The 17,298-nt window shown below is 36.6% G+C and overlaps 2 protein-coding genes across 2 annotated transcripts in view; one reads left to right on the top strand and one right to left on the bottom strand.

Annotated features, from left to right (window-relative positions):
* Positions 1 to 5,092: 5,092 nt before the first annotated feature.
* On the bottom strand, positions 5,093 to 6,564 carry LOC129737922 (uncharacterized). Its single transcript, XM_055729090.1, has 3 exons — positions 6,491 to 6,564; positions 6,266 to 6,419; positions 5,093 to 6,195 (listed from the first exon to the last, which is right to left on the bottom strand). The coding sequence occupies exon 3, from the start codon at positions 6,138 to 6,140 to the stop codon at positions 5,475 to 5,477; it is 666 nt and encodes a 221-aa protein (XP_055585065.1). The 5' UTR covers positions 6,141 to 6,195; positions 6,266 to 6,419; positions 6,491 to 6,564; the 3' UTR covers positions 5,093 to 5,474.
* An 814-nt stretch (positions 6,565 to 7,378) lies between these two features.
* Positions 7,379 to 17,298, top strand: part of LOC129739440 (G2/mitotic-specific cyclin-B3) — a 32,945-nt gene continuing 23,025 nt past the window's right edge. Inside the window, exon 1 of the mRNA XM_055730890.1 lies at positions 7,379 to 7,607. The gene's annotated coding sequence lies outside the window, so the exon portion shown is untranslated. The remainder of the gene's footprint in view (positions 7,608 to 17,298) is intronic.

The raw sequence follows: 17,298 nt of genomic DNA, 5'->3' as shown, positions 1-17,298 counted from the left end.
ATTTTTGTTCTGATTCCTGATATTAAGTTAAAATTATGAATCTTTTTGAAGAAAACCTGAGTAAAATAATAAAAATTACACTTATGTAAATGAAGAATGTCTATTTCAAATAATATCACTAAAACAAAAGATGTCGATCAAAATATTAAGCAATACGACAATTTTCTGGAACACAATGTTTCAACCTTTTAAAACATGACTTTTTTTATAAATTGATATGGCAATTACTAATTCATTTAAAGCATCTTTTAATTCTCATAACACCACGAAGAGTTCAAATTATGATTTAAACTACTTTTATGCATATTTTGTCTACCTAATATTTCACATGTAAATTAAAACTCGATATTTATAGTATTATAAACTTAAAGATTTAAATCGTTGTAATACTGGTTGTGATTGTTTTGAATATAACAATATCCACGCGCTTCCGAAATAATGTAAATTAAGTGTCGTTTAGAAACCATACTATGCATTAAAGATAAAATAAATTCTGAACTAGGTATCTGTAACTTTGAAAGACTGAAAAACAATCAAAATGATGATGACAATGACTTAGCTATGAATTACGAAAAAATATTCATACGTATCAGCACAAACCACCCTACGTAGCCTTGCGGGCGATTCCTTCAGTCTGCTATAGGAAGGCAGATTTCGAGAGCACGACCGGGAGAGCCATGGATTTTGTTCGATTTAAGCTCTCCCGGGGGGTTGTGTTCGCTTGCTACAAAACGTTTCAAAATCTGGTCGAATTCCGATATCTTTTAGTAAATTCGGAAAACGTTGCTACAAATTTTTGAAAAACCACATAAACAGCATATCAATCGATTGTAGAGATTAAAATCTATCATTGGGTATATAAAAAGTGGGCAGGTTTGATGAAAAGTTTTAAGAAATCACAATAACAAAATGAGAAATGTGCGCATCATAACAGACGGGTTCGAAAATCACGATTTTTTCTTGTTTTCATTCTCTTATTACGAATAACAGTAATATTTCAGATACTATGTGTATTCAGTGAAAATGACGATCATGTTATCAAAATAAAACTAAAATTTGAATTTTGAAAATCGGTTCAACTAAGAATGAGATACAGCGCTGCTAAGCAAAAATGTTACCTCTTTTAAAACTTGAGAATTTTTTTTCCGGTAATTCCAAGATCGCGGCCTAAACTCCCATTGGACCCTAAAATTTTTATATATATTTAAAAAGATTTATTTTTCACAATTTCAAAACATATAAAAAAATTTTATACACCAACGTATACTGCAGATATAAGAATTTTAAAGTGATGTCTTTTTTCTGTTCAAAGTATTCTATAGGTCATCTTCTAAGTCAAATTGATTTAAATTTTATATATTTAAAATCTTGAATAAATTACCTAAACAATGAATCTAAATTCATAAAAATCAGTCAAGATATGTGACCAGTGGAACGAAATCAATTTACTAGTCAAAACAAGCAAAAAATAATTTGCTCAAAATTTTGCGAACGGCCTAGGAAGGTTAAGGGTGATTTCCACTAGTAGTTTGAGTTTGCACAGGATTCAGATTCAGAATTCAGATTCAGAATTCAGATTCAGAATTCAGATTCAGAATTCAGATTCAGAATTCAGATTCAGAATTCAGATTCAGAATTCAGATTCAGAATTCAGATTCAGAATTCAGATTCAGAATTCAGATTCAGAATTCAGATTCAGAATTCAGATTCAGAATTCAGATTCAGAATTCAGATTCAGAATTCAGATTCAGAATTCAGATTCAGAATTCAGATTCAGAATTCAGATTCAGAATTCAGATTCAGAATTAAGATTCAGAATTCAGATTCAGAATTCAGATTCAGAATTCAGATTCAGAATTCAGATTCAGAATTCAGATTCAGAATTCAGATTCAGAATTCAGATTCAGAATTCAGATTCAGAATTCAGATTCAGAATTCAGATTCAGAATTCAGATTCAGAATTCAGATTCAGAATTCAGATTCAGAATACAGATTCAGAATTCAGATTCAGAATTCAGATTCAGAATTCAGATCCAGAATTCAGATTCAGAATTCAGATTCAGAATTCAGATTCAGAATTCAGATTCAGAATTAAGATTCAGAATTCAGATTCAGAATTCAGATTCAGAATTCAGAATTCAGATTCAGAATTCAGATTCAGAATTCAGATTCAGAATTCAGATTCAGAATTCAGATTCAGAATTCAGATTCAGAATTCAGATTCAGAATTCAGATTCAGAATTCAGATTCAGAATTCAGATTCAGAATTCAGATTCAGAATTCAGATTCAGAATTCAGATTCAGAATTCAGATTCAGAATTCAGATTCAGAATTCAGATTCAGAATTCAGATTCAGAATTCAGATTCAGAATTCAGATTCAGAATTCAGATTCAGAATTCAGATTCAGAATTCAGATCCAGAATTCAGATTCAGAATTCAGATTCAGAATTCAGATCCAGAATTCAGATTCATAATTCAGATTCAGAATTCAGATTCAGAATTCAGATTCAGAATTCAGATTCAGAATTCAGATTCAGAATTCAGATTCAGAATTCAGATTCAGAATTCAGATTCAGAATGCAGATTCAGAATTCAGATTCAGAACTCAGATTCAGAATTCAGATCCAGAATTCAGATTCAGAATTCAGATTTAGAATTCAGATCCAGAATTCAGATTCAGAATTCAGATTCAGAAATCAGCTTCAGAATTCAGATTCAGAAATCAGTTTCAGAATTCAGATTCAGAATGCAGATTCAGAATTCAGATTCAGATTCAATAATTTTCACAACCTCACAAACAGATACAACCGAAATAAGGAATCGGTACACAAAAAAGCCAGACGTTTTTATGAATTCAGCGAAAAAAAAAATCATATCATTTAGAAATTTATTCTACTGAGTACCATCCAGTGTAAGTGCATCAGAAGAAAACCAAATTCGAAAGGACTGAAGGAAAAACAAAAAAAAACCGCAACAAGAAATATGTTATAACATGATGGCATTGAAAAATTATCTTCGAAAAGAGCGCACAACTTCTCACTTGATGTTCCTTCTTGATGAAGCGGCTCTAGTTCGGAGAGGAAAAAAAATACCGATAACAAAAGCCGTAAAGTCCGCACGAAGCCATGAATGTTGAACGGATCGACTGGCTTTCCTACTCTGGTGCTTATGTTGTTTTCCATATTTCTGGGCAGGAAACCGCGGTTATTAGATAAAATTTTGCGGTGAAAATTTTTCATTCAACTTTTTTAAAGTTCCCCGAGTCCGAGTCGGTAAAACCACAAACATCTTGCAGCGACAGATTGAGCTATCGGCATCATAAGCGCTCGGAAATAACGTATACCCCTGAAGATGAGTGCATCACTCGTTTGAAATTCCTTAACAACCATGTTTCAATCAATCGAAAATTCAATTTGAAGTTCGCAGTTAAGGTTGTATTCAGAAAAAGTTTTCCAGTTCGATTGAATAAGAATCTAATCTAATACCTTCCTGTGTTACTCGAAATGTAAAAAGATGTGAAGAATAAAACGTAAACTTTTGCAGATGAGGAACTTAAATTTTGCCTTAGTCAAAGCATACTTCCTGTATTTGTTTTCAACTGCCTTTAGTTTGTTCTACAACCTTTCGAAGCATTCGGCAAAACAGCTTTTCGAAAGCTCGAGCTGCCAGTGAAATTCTAAAGCTTTCGATTTGGAGTATAACAGTTTTCAGGACTTTCACTGTGCTCGACAATAGGTGGCGCTGACTGTTCTATGCTTGGCGACGTCGTTTCTTATGTTGGTATTTGATTGAAAAAAAAACTTTTTCATAAGATCAAAAATAAAAATGAAAATATATAGAAATATTGAAATTAATTACTCTAAGGAAAAAAGAGTTTGTATAACTATTTAGTTTAAAAAAATAGAAATAGCCAGATCATATTGAGGAATACTATTTAAGCTAAACAAAAAAAAATACTGAACCGTTTTGAAACTGCCTTATAAGGTACACCGGGGCAAGTGCAAACTCGGGGCAAGTGCAAACGCTCAACTTTTCTCTGTTACAAAAAAAGTAAAAAATATTTCTTCTTCTAGAAATTGTTGTTTACACCCAAACGAACAATCTGACATAGATAAACTAAACTTTCTTTAAATTTTTCATCAAAAACACGGCACTGTTTGATCACACACGAATTCAACTACGTACTAGACATGAACAGTGTGTTTTTGTTTTGCATATTTTGGCTACAAAGAAGGGCATTCAAATCCGAATTTTCGTTAAAAGGTGAGTGTTTGGGACCGATATTCAAGTGAAAGCAGAAAATTTATGATAAATTTTCAGTACACCCCGAAAGTTGTGAAAATAATATTCGCTCTTGTTAACCCACACTGCGGGGCAAGTGCAAACGACACTACCGGGGTAAGTGCAAACGTACCTTTAAGCCATGTAACATCAGCCATTTCAGAAAATTCATCACCAAAATGGTTCAGCATTATATTGAAATGGTCAGAAGGGGTACCAAAGGGTTGTATCTAAAGCGGATGTTCAAAGTTCCGTAATGCATTAGTAAATGAAGCTATTTTGCTTAAAACAACAGTCACCAAAAATGGAGTTCCAAAAAGTTATCAATATTGCAACAAAACAGCAAATATATGAATAAAAGTTGATAAAACGTGCCGGAACATGTATTCAATTCATTTTAGGACCGATGCACTGACTCATTTGTGAATTAGTTAGGAAAAAGTATTGCGTTTGCACTTGCCCCCATAAACGGGGCAAGTGCAAATTTTGAAATTTTTTCACAAAAGCACCGTTACTTTTTACCAACATTTTTTTATTTTTCACTTTCAACAGGAATTTGTTTAGAACTATTTTAGTGATGCAACGAACGATAATTGATAATATTTGAACATATACATATTTTTCTAGGACATGTGAAAGTTGAACTATGGTGAAAACCGTTTGCACTTGCCCCGGTGTACCTTAGTCAGTTTTGAACATGAATTGATCAACAAAAATCCGACTTTTGAACCAACGTTGTTATTTACCTTCTTTAAAATAATCATACGAAAAAGTTACAAAAAATAGTAGTGAAAGTAAAAACGCAATATGTTCAATAAGCATCCTTTATGTATTCAAAATAGTACATCGTTCTGTGAATTTTGTCACGACTTCGAGTGTATAAACTGTATATGAATAGATTTTCATTGGAATTGATCCGCAATTTGTTTCGAGGTTTGTATAAAAAGTTTACAAACTCTATTTCTTTGTTTCATGAGCATAAGCGATATAAAATATTGAAGCTATCTGCTATTCTGGTCAATAGATTAAGCGCGCCAAAGTTAAATATGCATACAAATATCCAAAAATGTGTATAACAAGTTCTTAATCTACTACCTATCCCGCCAATGGATTATTACATCTGTGTAATAGAGCTACTGCTAAACAATCATGGAATATGTGTATGAAGCCTACATAGAAAAACAAGCGAGTTTTACTGAACTACCAGTTCTGTGCGGTAAAGATCGGCATCGATGATAACGTTGACCGCAAAAATCTCAAAGAATCCAAGCCCGTAGGTGTACAAATCTATGAACGGGACACTGTAACGGTTGGCTAGTTGCGGCAGCGCGAAGTGTTTCATCGCGTAGGACACACACAGGCCGACACCCCAATAGTTTTCGTTGCCCAATGATAACCACAGCAGCACGATCAAATTGATCACCGCTGCTACCGAGGTGGCCCGGTCACTGATGTGTCGACGGCTTAGCTCCGAGTAGATGAAGCCGATAAGGAACGGAACAAAAACCGTTCCCAGTAAATAGCCATTGACAAGCAGATGAACAGCATCGCTCAGATAATATTTGTAGTAAAGTTGTACGTTTAACAAAGGAACAGGTAACACAACAGCTAGTAGTACAGAAAGTTCGTAGAGTTTACGTAGGTTTTTGTGCGGTTCTGGGTGGCTGTGCCGAAAGATGCCCAGTAAACTGTGCAGCAACAGGAAGACAAACAAAATCGACATGAATGGACTTGAGGTATCGATGTTATTGCCGGTGATGCTCGTGTTGGTGGGTATCTGTTTCAGGGACCAGCCCGTTACACCGGCCAGGATCAAATGTGCCAAACATGTCGGAATCGATGACTGCGAAAAGGTCATACCAAGGTGGGGGTGGATTGGTAAGAAGGTGGAACGAATGTGGATCAGCAGCAAGCTAAAAAATAAATCAATTTTATGAGTTTTTCTCTGCTATTCAAATGATAATGGCAATTTTCTAAACTTACATGTCACATGCAATCCGAACAACGAATATAATCTATACTTTAGTGGAATGCCTCTTGCATCACATTGAACTCCTTGTGACGTAAATAGTAATATCATGCAAATCAATCAACCATTTTTAACATTATGTGAATAACACTTATTATGCGAATAACACTAAAAAAACAATAAATGAGTAACATTCGATTTATGGAGTGCAATACAAACGATAAATGATATTATTTTACTTATCAACTGTTGCGCACTGTTGTGCTTTTTTCGTTCGACGCGTATCCAAAATAAACACTTTTTACAACTGTGCTTTTCAAAAAGTCGTATTTTTACATATTCATTTGTTGCATGCAAGTTATAGACCCTTTTTGACATTTCATCGTTCCCGCCCTATAGGTACACGATAACTAGCCGTAACTCAATTCATGTTTTTTTTTATAACCAGTTGAATGGTTTGTCATCAGAATTGAAAGAATGTTTTGGTGAAAAAAGTTGGAGTCACACAATTACCTGCAGTCATTTGGAAACTCAATCATTTGTTCATTAATAATTGCACATTTTAAATTAAAAAGTATTTTAAATAAAAGTTTTGTTCTCAAAAACCAGACTGCTTTTTTTTCAAAATACTTTGAAATAGTTAGCACCACTTGAAAACGAGTCATTTTCCCTGAGCGTGTCGTTCTCTTTTGTTTTGGCTTTTGATTCGGCTCGGCTTTCTCTTTGGGATGGTGTGTGTGTCGAACTATCAAAAGAGAGATTAACAAAAAAAAGAGGAGAGCGTTTATTGGAGTTGGAGATATTAAAATTGTATTCGATTTATATTTTGATATAAGTCTTTTTAGTTCTTTTGTTTTTACTTAGTGTTTAATGAAAAAGTCTTCGAAAACTCATGTAAGGTGATGTGATTGTAATATTTCTTTGAATAGGCTTTTTTTTTAATTACTTCAGAACTTCAAGTTACGATGCATTTTTATCCGCTTAAAATAAACTTAAAAGTAGCATAGGATGCGAAGATAGACAGATGGCAGCACACAAGCGATTTCCAATCCAAATGTGAACGGTTGAATTCGTTGAATTTACGAAGGTGAAAGAAGAACGACAAAACGCAAAGCAAAACGGAGAGTGTAATCAAATGAAGAGCGCGGGTCCAGTTGTGTGATACCGCATAAATAACTGTTGGAAACAGCTTGAGTTATTTCGTTTAGTGGCACGAGGTTTCTCTTCTTTAGTTAATAGAAAACGTTTTAATTGTAAGTTAATGAAATTAGTTTTTACTTGATCGGCTGGATTGATTACTAGTGCCATTGAAAAAATCTTTTGGATATTGAAAATGCTGTAACAAGGGCTCAAAATGTAAGTACCGAACCGAACAAAAATTCTCGACTCGCAAATTTAAATGTCCGTTAGAGCCAGCCAAAGGCCGTTGATGCTGGTGTTTGTGCGGTTGATGGAAGCAATATTTAATAATGGTGGATAATCTGGATCACATTGTATGGTTATCCTTAAACATACGTTGAACCATATTATTTGTTAATATTTTAAATAACTTACTTATTTGATTTTTCGTATATCATATTCAAAAAAAAAATTGCAACCAACTTCAATTTTAAAGGACTGTTAAGTACATTATTTACGTTGTTTAATATGTATTGAAAATGTTGAATATTTTATAGAAACTTAACTTTTGTTAACTTGAAAAAATTGAGTTAGGTATTGTAAATTTTTTGGTTAACTTGTCTTAATTGGTTTCTGACCCAAATTACAAACTTATTCCTAACTAAAACATACGTACCTAACTAATTACTGAATATTTGGCATATTAACACATAATGTAATATAATATGACACTAAAGCCTAGTCCACACTCCGCAACTTGAACTGCGATTTCGGTTGATGAGAATATTGTTTATGTTTACATTCTGGTTGCTGAAAATCGTTGAGACGTGTCGGGTTGAGTTGAGACTTGAGACATGCATCTCTTCGTCTAGTTCAACCGAAATCGCAGTAAAGTTGCCGAGTATGGACTAGGCTTAAGCCGATGTCCGCGAGTTGGAGCCCAAAAGTAAACATTGAAAACCGGAGTTGTACCGGATAAGTCTACTGCAACGCTGATATAAAGTCGCGAATGACATCAGATGGTAAAGAAACGAAAAAAAAATAAGACTACCAATAACCGATTGTAAGATAGACCTTATTCGGTAACCTGTTACAAGTAAAGTTGCGGAATAAGTAAACTTAGTTTTTAACTTAAAATGCACTTGATGGATATGTATTTTAAAGCGTTCCAGTTAAAAAAATAACGTACTTTGCACGAGCAAGGTAAGATTTTTTTCGGTCATTTACTGATCTTGCAATCTCACGATCAATTATTCACTAGAAGTTTATTGAGAAATTTCCATTTTACATGAATTTACATCCGTTTTCATGGAAGCTTGATGTGACCACATCGCTTGCGCCCCAGCTCTTCTGGTGCCTACCGGACACGCAGCGAATACCTGTTCTGCAGGACAGTCGTCCGGTAGTCCATTAGGCACGACTTCCGTTGATCATTTGCCGCCGTGACCGTGTTATTACTAGACAAGCTAGCTTTGTCTGTCTCAGATCCGCAAGCTAGTGTATACTTGGTCTTGGTCGTCTTAATCTGGGGGAGGAAGACTCAATAAAAAAAGAAAAAAAATCTTTCAAACGTCAAATTTCTCTCATCAATCTACCGACCAGTGCGAAGGTTCAAAGTTTTACTTTCTCATTTAGTGATTTTTAATAAAACTTGTTTGATGCTGAAAAGCACTTGTTTTGCATAAAACAATGATTTAATTAGGTTTTGTTTTGCTCTGGCAAATTCTTGCATTGAGTCGCTAAAATTTCGTTAAAGTTTTGAAGGTGATAAATAAAAATGGTTTGATTAATGGTTGTTCTAAAAATAGCTAAATCTAAATTTAGCACCTAAACAACTGAGATACATGACTCGCTACACGAGACTGATCATCTGAAGTTTAAATTTGAACGATTACACATCTTTTCAACAATTAATGGCTTTTTGCCGAACAGTAAAAAAACGATACAGAAAACGATACAGCAAATTTCAGTCTTCCTCCCCCAGGTCTTAATCATCAACCCAATCCTTCCTGCTTCGCGTTTCAGTTTGTTGTAGATCTCCTCCATCGCCGCAGATAGTCTACCGACTGTGTCAATGTCGTCGGCAAAGCAGATAAGTTGATTGGATCTGTTGAAAATCGTGCCCTGCATTTCGCCTACAGCTTGTCGAATAACACCTTATAGCGCCACGTTTAACATCATGCAGGATAAACCATTGCCTTGTCGAAGCCCACTGCGCGATTCGAATGAACTCAACAATTCACCCGAAATACGCACACAGCACTCAGTGTTTATTTGTTTATTTGAATTAAAATCATCTGACATAGGTGTCTTAATGATCTACTTAATATTATTAGCACATTACATGATACTTTTCTTAATTTCTTAATTGGTCACTTAAATAAGATTCAATACGGCTTTTAAAAGTTGCAGTAGAAACATTGAAGTCGAAGACATTATAATAACGTAAAAAGCACATTTTTGCGGAACTAAGTGGGTCGTTGCTGCCGTAGCTCTTATTTCTGGGTTCCAGAGAGAGTCAGTTTCTATTACGCAAGGTTCTTGCTGGAGCAAAAATATTACAGCGAGAAAGTAGCCAGGAGCAGTCAATTTCGTTACGAAGTATCTTAGACACAAACAGCGATTGACCGATGGAACGACGATCCGACAGCGTATGAAGTCCAAGCAGGGCACAACGATGAGCGTATGGCGGTAGATTTAAAGGATTCTCCCAAGGTAGCTCACCAAGAGCGATTTTGAACCTCAGTTCAAAATCGGAATTCCAAATCTTTTTTTTATTTACAATTATTTATTTTTTATTTACATAGTATACCGTCTTACGACATAACAATTTATTTACAAGTAGTTTTATTAAGGCATGTTGAGCGCTGATGTGGTCTAGTGGATAGGCTGGGGCGAGTCTGGTAACCCAGGCGTACTGGGTTCGATTCCCGGTATCGGCAAGAGAAACTTTCGGGTTCGAATCCCATAAGTTGCCGACAGGTAAGATGTGTTTCATTGTATAAATAATTATATATTTCAGAGGGAACGCATCTGGGGTTAATCTGAAGAGACTATTGCAAGCGGAGTGGATTGCCAACCATTGTAGGTCTCTGAAGGTTGGATGCCTTCCCTCGACGAACCATCGGCCGTGGAAGCCTGAAAAGCAATTCGAAGGCCAAGCCACACAGACATAGGCTAGACCTTGCTACCGATGGAGGATCCATACATACATACAAGAAGTTTTATTTCACTTTTCTGTGGTGTTAGTAAGAGGGGGGCCGAAATCGTCGCGGCTACTCAACTGTTAATTAATTTAACTAGAGGGAAGGAGAGAGGATTGTGTAGGGGCGCTCTCGAGAACAGATTTCCGTCTTTTGTCGGTGGTGGCTTCCTGTAGCGTGGTTTCGTAAGCTACCACAGGTATAGTCTTCCTGGCCAGCCTTCTTTCCGGTGTTTTCGAACCGGTCCGACGAGAGCTTGTTCTAATGAATAGACGAAAAGAGCATTAGATAGAGTAAAGACAGAGGGGAAGAGGACTAAACGACCAAGTCAGATATTTTCAGATATTTGTATATAGGGTACAAATATTCAAGATCTAAGTTTGCCAAGATGTCTCGAATTGGGACATCAGGTAGTTTACATCGAGCCCTAAGGGTATCCAGTAGCCAAGCCATCAAACCGTTCACACGTCCACCGCTCACACCGCACACGTCATTAAGGAACTGCTAATCGGGTAAAAGTGACTCGTGTCCGAATTAAATAAAGAAGGATTTATTTCTAACTGACTAAAAGTATGATAATTATTTACATATTTTACTTGCGGATTAATATTCATAAGCCTTTCCAAATTTTCCATCACCATAGGATTAATAGTTACACTTCGAATTAGGAGCGATAAATCGAAGAACCGATTTTTCAACAGCATTATTCCTGCCAGTACTTCGAGACTCATCGTATGTGTCGATTGCATACAACCCATGGCAATACGCAAACAACGATACTGTATTCGTTCTAGTTTGCTCAAGTGAGTTCGCGCGGCGGACTCAAAGCAAAAGCTTCTGTATTCTAGGACCGACAGTATCGTTGTCTGGTATAACCTGATGAGGTCCTGTGGATGAGCCCCCCACCAGGTTCCAGTAATCGTTCGAAGAAAATTGATTCTCTTTTGGCATTTTTGTGTCAAGTACCTAATAGAGGCATTTAGAGTCGAACCAGACACCCAAATATTTAAAACTAAGAGATTGAGTTAGAGTTCTACCCATCATAAGGAGCTCTATTTGAGGAGGGGAATGCTTCCTTGAAAAAACTACTAACTCGGTTTTACTAGGCGAAAACTCGATGCCTAGATTCCTGGCCCAATGTGATAAATTATTTAGAGTTTCTTGTAACGGAGGTTTTATTTGAGTGTCTGTTTTACCTGTGATATGAACAACACAGTGTGGGGGCGATGGAAGGCGACACGTATCAGCGTAAAATCGCCTTTAACGAATTTTACTTTTTAGTTCTTTTTTTTTTTTTTTGTTTTTCCGGGAATTTAACACTACGGTCATTCTTCCCAACCGACTTTTTAGTTCGAAGAAACTCTCTTGTCAACTGGCAGCGCAAATGGGACGAGGATGAGTTGGGTCGGTGGCTGCACTCGATTATCCCAAGGGTAAGTCCTAAACCCTGGTTTAATAGATTGGACCTGAGTCGAGATTTAATTCGTATATTTTCTCGTCTCATGTCCAATCATTATTCCTTGTTGTCTTGACATCGAGCATGTTGTTTGGTCGTGCGAGGTCCACCTTGTCGCTAGAACGAACTTCATAGATTCCCTTCGGGCCCGAGGAAAACCACCCTATTTATGTTCCAGTGAGAGATGTGCTGGCTATGATGATAGACTTGGACTACATGTTCGAAATATACCTTTTCCTAAAAGCTATTGATCTTCGTCTATAATTCTTTTTATTTTCATATTTCCCTACCTACCTTCTTTTTTCTTTAAAAGTGAACTAGATATAAGCACACAATTGTAATCAAAAGTTTGGCTCCGTAACGCCTAAAGGTATGAGCCGTTTCAAATAAAGAATTCACAAAAAAATGAACAACACAGTCATCCGCAAGCTGTCTTAGCGTGCAATTTTGTGCCATACAAGCATCAATTTCTCGGACATAAAAGTTGTACAGCAGGGGGCTTAAACATGAGCCTTGGGGTATGTAACTTATTCGTTTAACGATGGTTTCTCCATGACTAAAATGCATGATTTTTTCAGACAACAGGTTATAATTCCGAATCTAAAAATGATTTTTTAATCTAAGTTCCAGATAATAATTTCTTCTAATTATAAATCAATAGGCGAAATTTGTGTCAGAATCCTCAACAAGAATTCTCTTATTTGACTTCTGAATTTTCGGCTTCTAATATGAAAAGGGGAGAATGGGGTAACGTAGGCCACTCTAAATATCTCAGCTTTGTGTTAAGATAAAAATCTCAATCCAACTGTCATCGTAGTTGCTTTGCGTAAGCATGTTTTTCTATATGTTGTTGACTTATGTACGTATCATATGCTTCTTTTGTTTAACTCGCCTAGAAAATTTAACTTAAATAATTAAATAAGCACCCGCAAACTGCATCCGTGGAACACCGAAAGTGCATAACAAAAATATGCTCATACGCTTATGATCTTAGTTTTGTCATGTTCTTTCAAGTGGAAAAGGAATTCAATGTCTGTTCAATAAAGTTTGGTCGAAACAAGTAGAAATGGATTGACAGTTGATCACCAGTCTCTTTCCAAATGACTTTGACCGTCTTCTACGAGGTCGAAACAGACCCTCCTGCCGAGTTGGATAGTTTTCGACTAGTTTCAACTTGCTTTTTCAAACAAGAGCAGAAAAAGATAAAGGAAAACCATCCAAATTTTAAGCGAAGTTTTTAATCGATTTCCCGGTCGAACGTATTCGACACAAGGGATTGCAGTGGAGAGAGAATTGTTTGCATTTGGAAAGGTAATGATCAAAATTCCACAACTGCTTAACAAATCGTAACAATTTGCAACAATTAGCACATTTTCACTCTCTCTGAGCACCGGTTTCTCTCATTTTAATTGAAACCTTCTAATTTTCTCTAACAAATTGCAACAAATTATAACAAATTCAATCATTGGCTGTAAAATTTGTTTGATCATTGACGATGATTCTCCGTTTTTCTCAGTCCCCTGATTCGACATCGTTGCTAAAGCTGCAGATGATAATTCGCTGGGACCAAAATTGAGTTTTTTTTTGTAACGATCGCTTCGACTGTGTGTCCTTTTTACGTGAGTATCAGACAGAAGCACCGATGGTTCCGTTTCTCTCCGATGACATAACCGGGTTTGTAAGCATTGATGGAGGAAGTTGTAAAGCCTGAACGACTAAACTTAAAATCAAAAACACTTATTGGAATTGAACTATCAGAAATAAATCTTCTACCTCCTGGAAGCGTAGAAATTGGATTCTCAACTAAATCGGCAATTAAGAAAGCAAAAGAGTCTGGTCATGCTGTCGTTCGTTTTACTTTGGATTTCTGAATAAAATGGCTATACGATCTCCCTTGACTTATCCCATCACTCGGTATTTATCGTGCGTTAATCCCGATGTGATTGCACACTATCCAGATATTGCCAAAAAACGTTTAGACCTGTGTATAGAAATATTTGTTGACAAGCAACATCTAAGTGGAGCTTATACCGATAAAATTAAGGACGAATTCGGACAAGTATGTGCAATACCTTCAATAAAAACATCATTTTCGGGATATCGAAGAAAATCACAACGATTGGACATTTTTGGATGGAACTTATTGGCGAATCGAAAAAGGAGTCCTTCAATTCGCGACCTTATTGAAGAAAATTCTAATTTTGTGTCATGGCAACGCGACGATGGAAAGAGGTTTTTCAGTTAACACGAAACGCCTAGTTGAAAATCAAACCGAGGAGAGTCTGACAGCCCAAAGTGTCGTATACAACGGAATCAACATGTCAGGAGGAGCTATAACGGTAACGAAATCGTTAATCCAGTATGTCTGCAATTTTCACTCGAGATATGTTCCTCCTTAAAAGCAAAAAAAATGGAGGAGAATCTGAAAGAAACTACAGCGAGCGAGACGGAAGCGAGAGTCAGAAAAGGAAGCTAAGGAACTTTTTTTTTTTAATCAAAGGTATGTTTATTAAGGCATTTTACTTATAAATTTTTCATTTTGCCGAGTGGATCACTTATTAATCTATGTTAGTAGAGGGGGAGCCGTATTAGTCGCGGCGACTCAACGTTAGTTTTGATTCTAGTTTGGAAGAGGAAAGGGGGACGTGTAGGGTTCACTATAAAACTATTTTCCATCTGCGTTCGGTGGTGGCATTCTGTAGCTGCGGTTGCAGTAGCTATCCCAGGTAGTCGTCTTCCTGGCCAGCTTTTTAGTGGAGCTTGTCGAACCCATCGGATGGAAGGTTACTCTATCAATTAGACAAAGAAAACATTAATAGGGTACAAATACAGGGGGGGGGGGGGGGGGGATTGTAGTAAAAAAGGCAGGAGGACTAGAGTCAGACATTTTAAGAAATTTGTAAATAGGGAAGCTAAGGAACTGGAAGCGAAAAAATTGAAGGTGCTTTCCGACGCTCAAAGAGAGGCAAGCTTGATGGACGAAAAAATTAAAATACTTAAAAATATCTGAGATACAAATAAAATTGAAAAATGATAATCCAACATATTTTAATTAATAAACCATTTTTTCTTTTGTTAACATTTTCGACTCGAGTGACATAGTTTTAAAAATAAAAAATAAACTGCATATCAATCTTATGGTTTGTAGGTTAATTGGTAAAAATAACTGATACAAAAACCATTTAAAGATAATTTACCACTAAACGAAAGCTTAGATCGATTTTTGTTTTTATGTTTTCTGTTGTATAAAACCGGGAATTTCATGAAACCATGCGGAAAAATGCGGGAAATCAAAAATTGATTTTGAGTGGCCACCCTGCAATTTTCAGTATAGAGAAGAACATTTCATCTGACATTTTTGGAGTGCATAACACTACGTCAAATTCGAATGATTCGAAACGAGATCCACAGGGAAACATAAACTTTAAGAATTTTGATATGGCAGTAAGGCCAAGATCATTTGGCAACTTCGTCGTGACATTTATTGACATAACTTCAAAGCTTCACATGTTCGGGAAGAATTTATGGTCTTCCATCCAGAAAATAAACGTCCTATCTCAAATTTTCTTCACTTTCATGATTCGTCCTGCTCAAATTGATTGCAATCGTAAATTTAATGGTCGGTTTTGCGCTGATATGTGCTACCAACTCCCTTAGGTTCACCACACAATTTCGGGAATCCTTCCAGACAGCTGCTCATTTATGTATTTTGATAAATATTCTCAACAACCATTCTATCGGATATTCACATGGGTTGCACATAGAAAAATGGATAGATTTGTTCTTTGCTCGTTCATGCTATGTTTGATCAAGGTGCTCAAGAAACAATATTCCGAGATTGATCCGCCAACAGGAGGAGGAAAAAGAATCGGGGCTCCGTTTGCCAAACAGGACAGGGCAGGTAGAATCCCGTCAAGGATAGCACCTTTTTTGTCAATGCCGTAGTCACTTTCTTCGTTCTCAGACAGGACTGCTACCTGAGAAATTTTGGCGCTCGTTTCTGTTCATTTATTGTATAGTGCGTGCCCCCTTTCCAAAATTTATGTACCCTCTATGCTCAAACAAATGGTAATTATTAACAGTTTACCGATTTCCTTTCCTGGTGGTTTATGTACTCTTGAAGATTTTCCCCTGAGTCGTCCCATCATAGGGATCCCGTTTGTCCCATCACAGAGACCTAGTTTTGTGGCAAAAAGATAGGATATGTCAACGATTTCGAATTACGCTACTTAGAAAAAAATCTTTCCCCATGCATTGGGACGGTTCGTTATAGCTGGCAAGTGATCTGGTTTTCACAACTCTTTGAAACCATGTTTGTCAAATATTGTCGTCATACTCGAGATTTTCGCAAACCCTTTCGCTTTTGCTTGGTAATTTTTCTCTGGGGGATTGATGATGGCACACTGAAATAGTTCCTGGTTTCCCTCAGGAATGTACACGGTATCGGTTTCCCAATATCCTGCGCCAAGGAAGCAAATCAGTCTGACCATGATTGTTTGTTGCATAAAATTCGCAAGAAAAGTACACACAACAATAGTCATTTAACTAGAGCATAATTAGTTCGCCTGTCTGAAAATTCAAATTTATTCCCCTCCTCAAGAGAATCTTCCTCTCTTGCATTTCTTCCGCCAGCCAGTCGGGGTCTGTCTTTCATCTAGCTGCTGAGCGCCTGCATTTTGCTACGCTGAGAAACGAGAAATTGTAGCTTCCCAGTCGCGAAAATCAGAACCCATCCATCTCTAACCGAAAGTAAATCGCACAAGAAGCAGCCAGGAAACAAAAAGTCAGACTTCTTCTCGTTGCTGCGACCTGATGGTTTATCCGATGCGCCACACAGCTTTCTTACGATTTGTGTACACGGAGTCATTGATATGTGTTGCATAAATGTAAGCTGCAGGATGAGGTCTGAAGAGAGAACAACAATCTGGCCTAGTGTAATGCATTTTTTTCTGATCATGATTCTGCTCAGCGATGGGAACGTCATGTTCGAGAAAACCCCGCTGCGGATTCTTATGTATCATTTCTGTGTCGTTCATAGCCAAAGAGCTAGGAGAAGTAAATAGCTAGGCTCCAGTTCTATTTTCAATTAACAATCTTCGTCAGCTGAAGTTGATCAAAAGTGGCAAATTGCAGACAGGATGTGACTTTGGGACTAACGAAATCGACCTCGATTCATTGTGTTGGTTGTCTGGTGGAGAGCTTCGATGCAGAAGGTTTTCTTTAAACGTTTTTTTTTTGTGAGCCAGTCACAATCTTCAAATTGATTGCC

The sequence above is a fragment of the Uranotaenia lowii genome, chromosome 1 (genome assembly GCF_029784155.1).
Source record: "Uranotaenia lowii strain MFRU-FL chromosome 1, ASM2978415v1, whole genome shotgun sequence".
Classification (NCBI taxonomy): domain Eukaryota; kingdom Metazoa; phylum Arthropoda; class Insecta; order Diptera; family Culicidae; genus Uranotaenia; species Uranotaenia lowii.
This window is presented reverse-complemented; position numbering and strand designations above follow the sequence as displayed.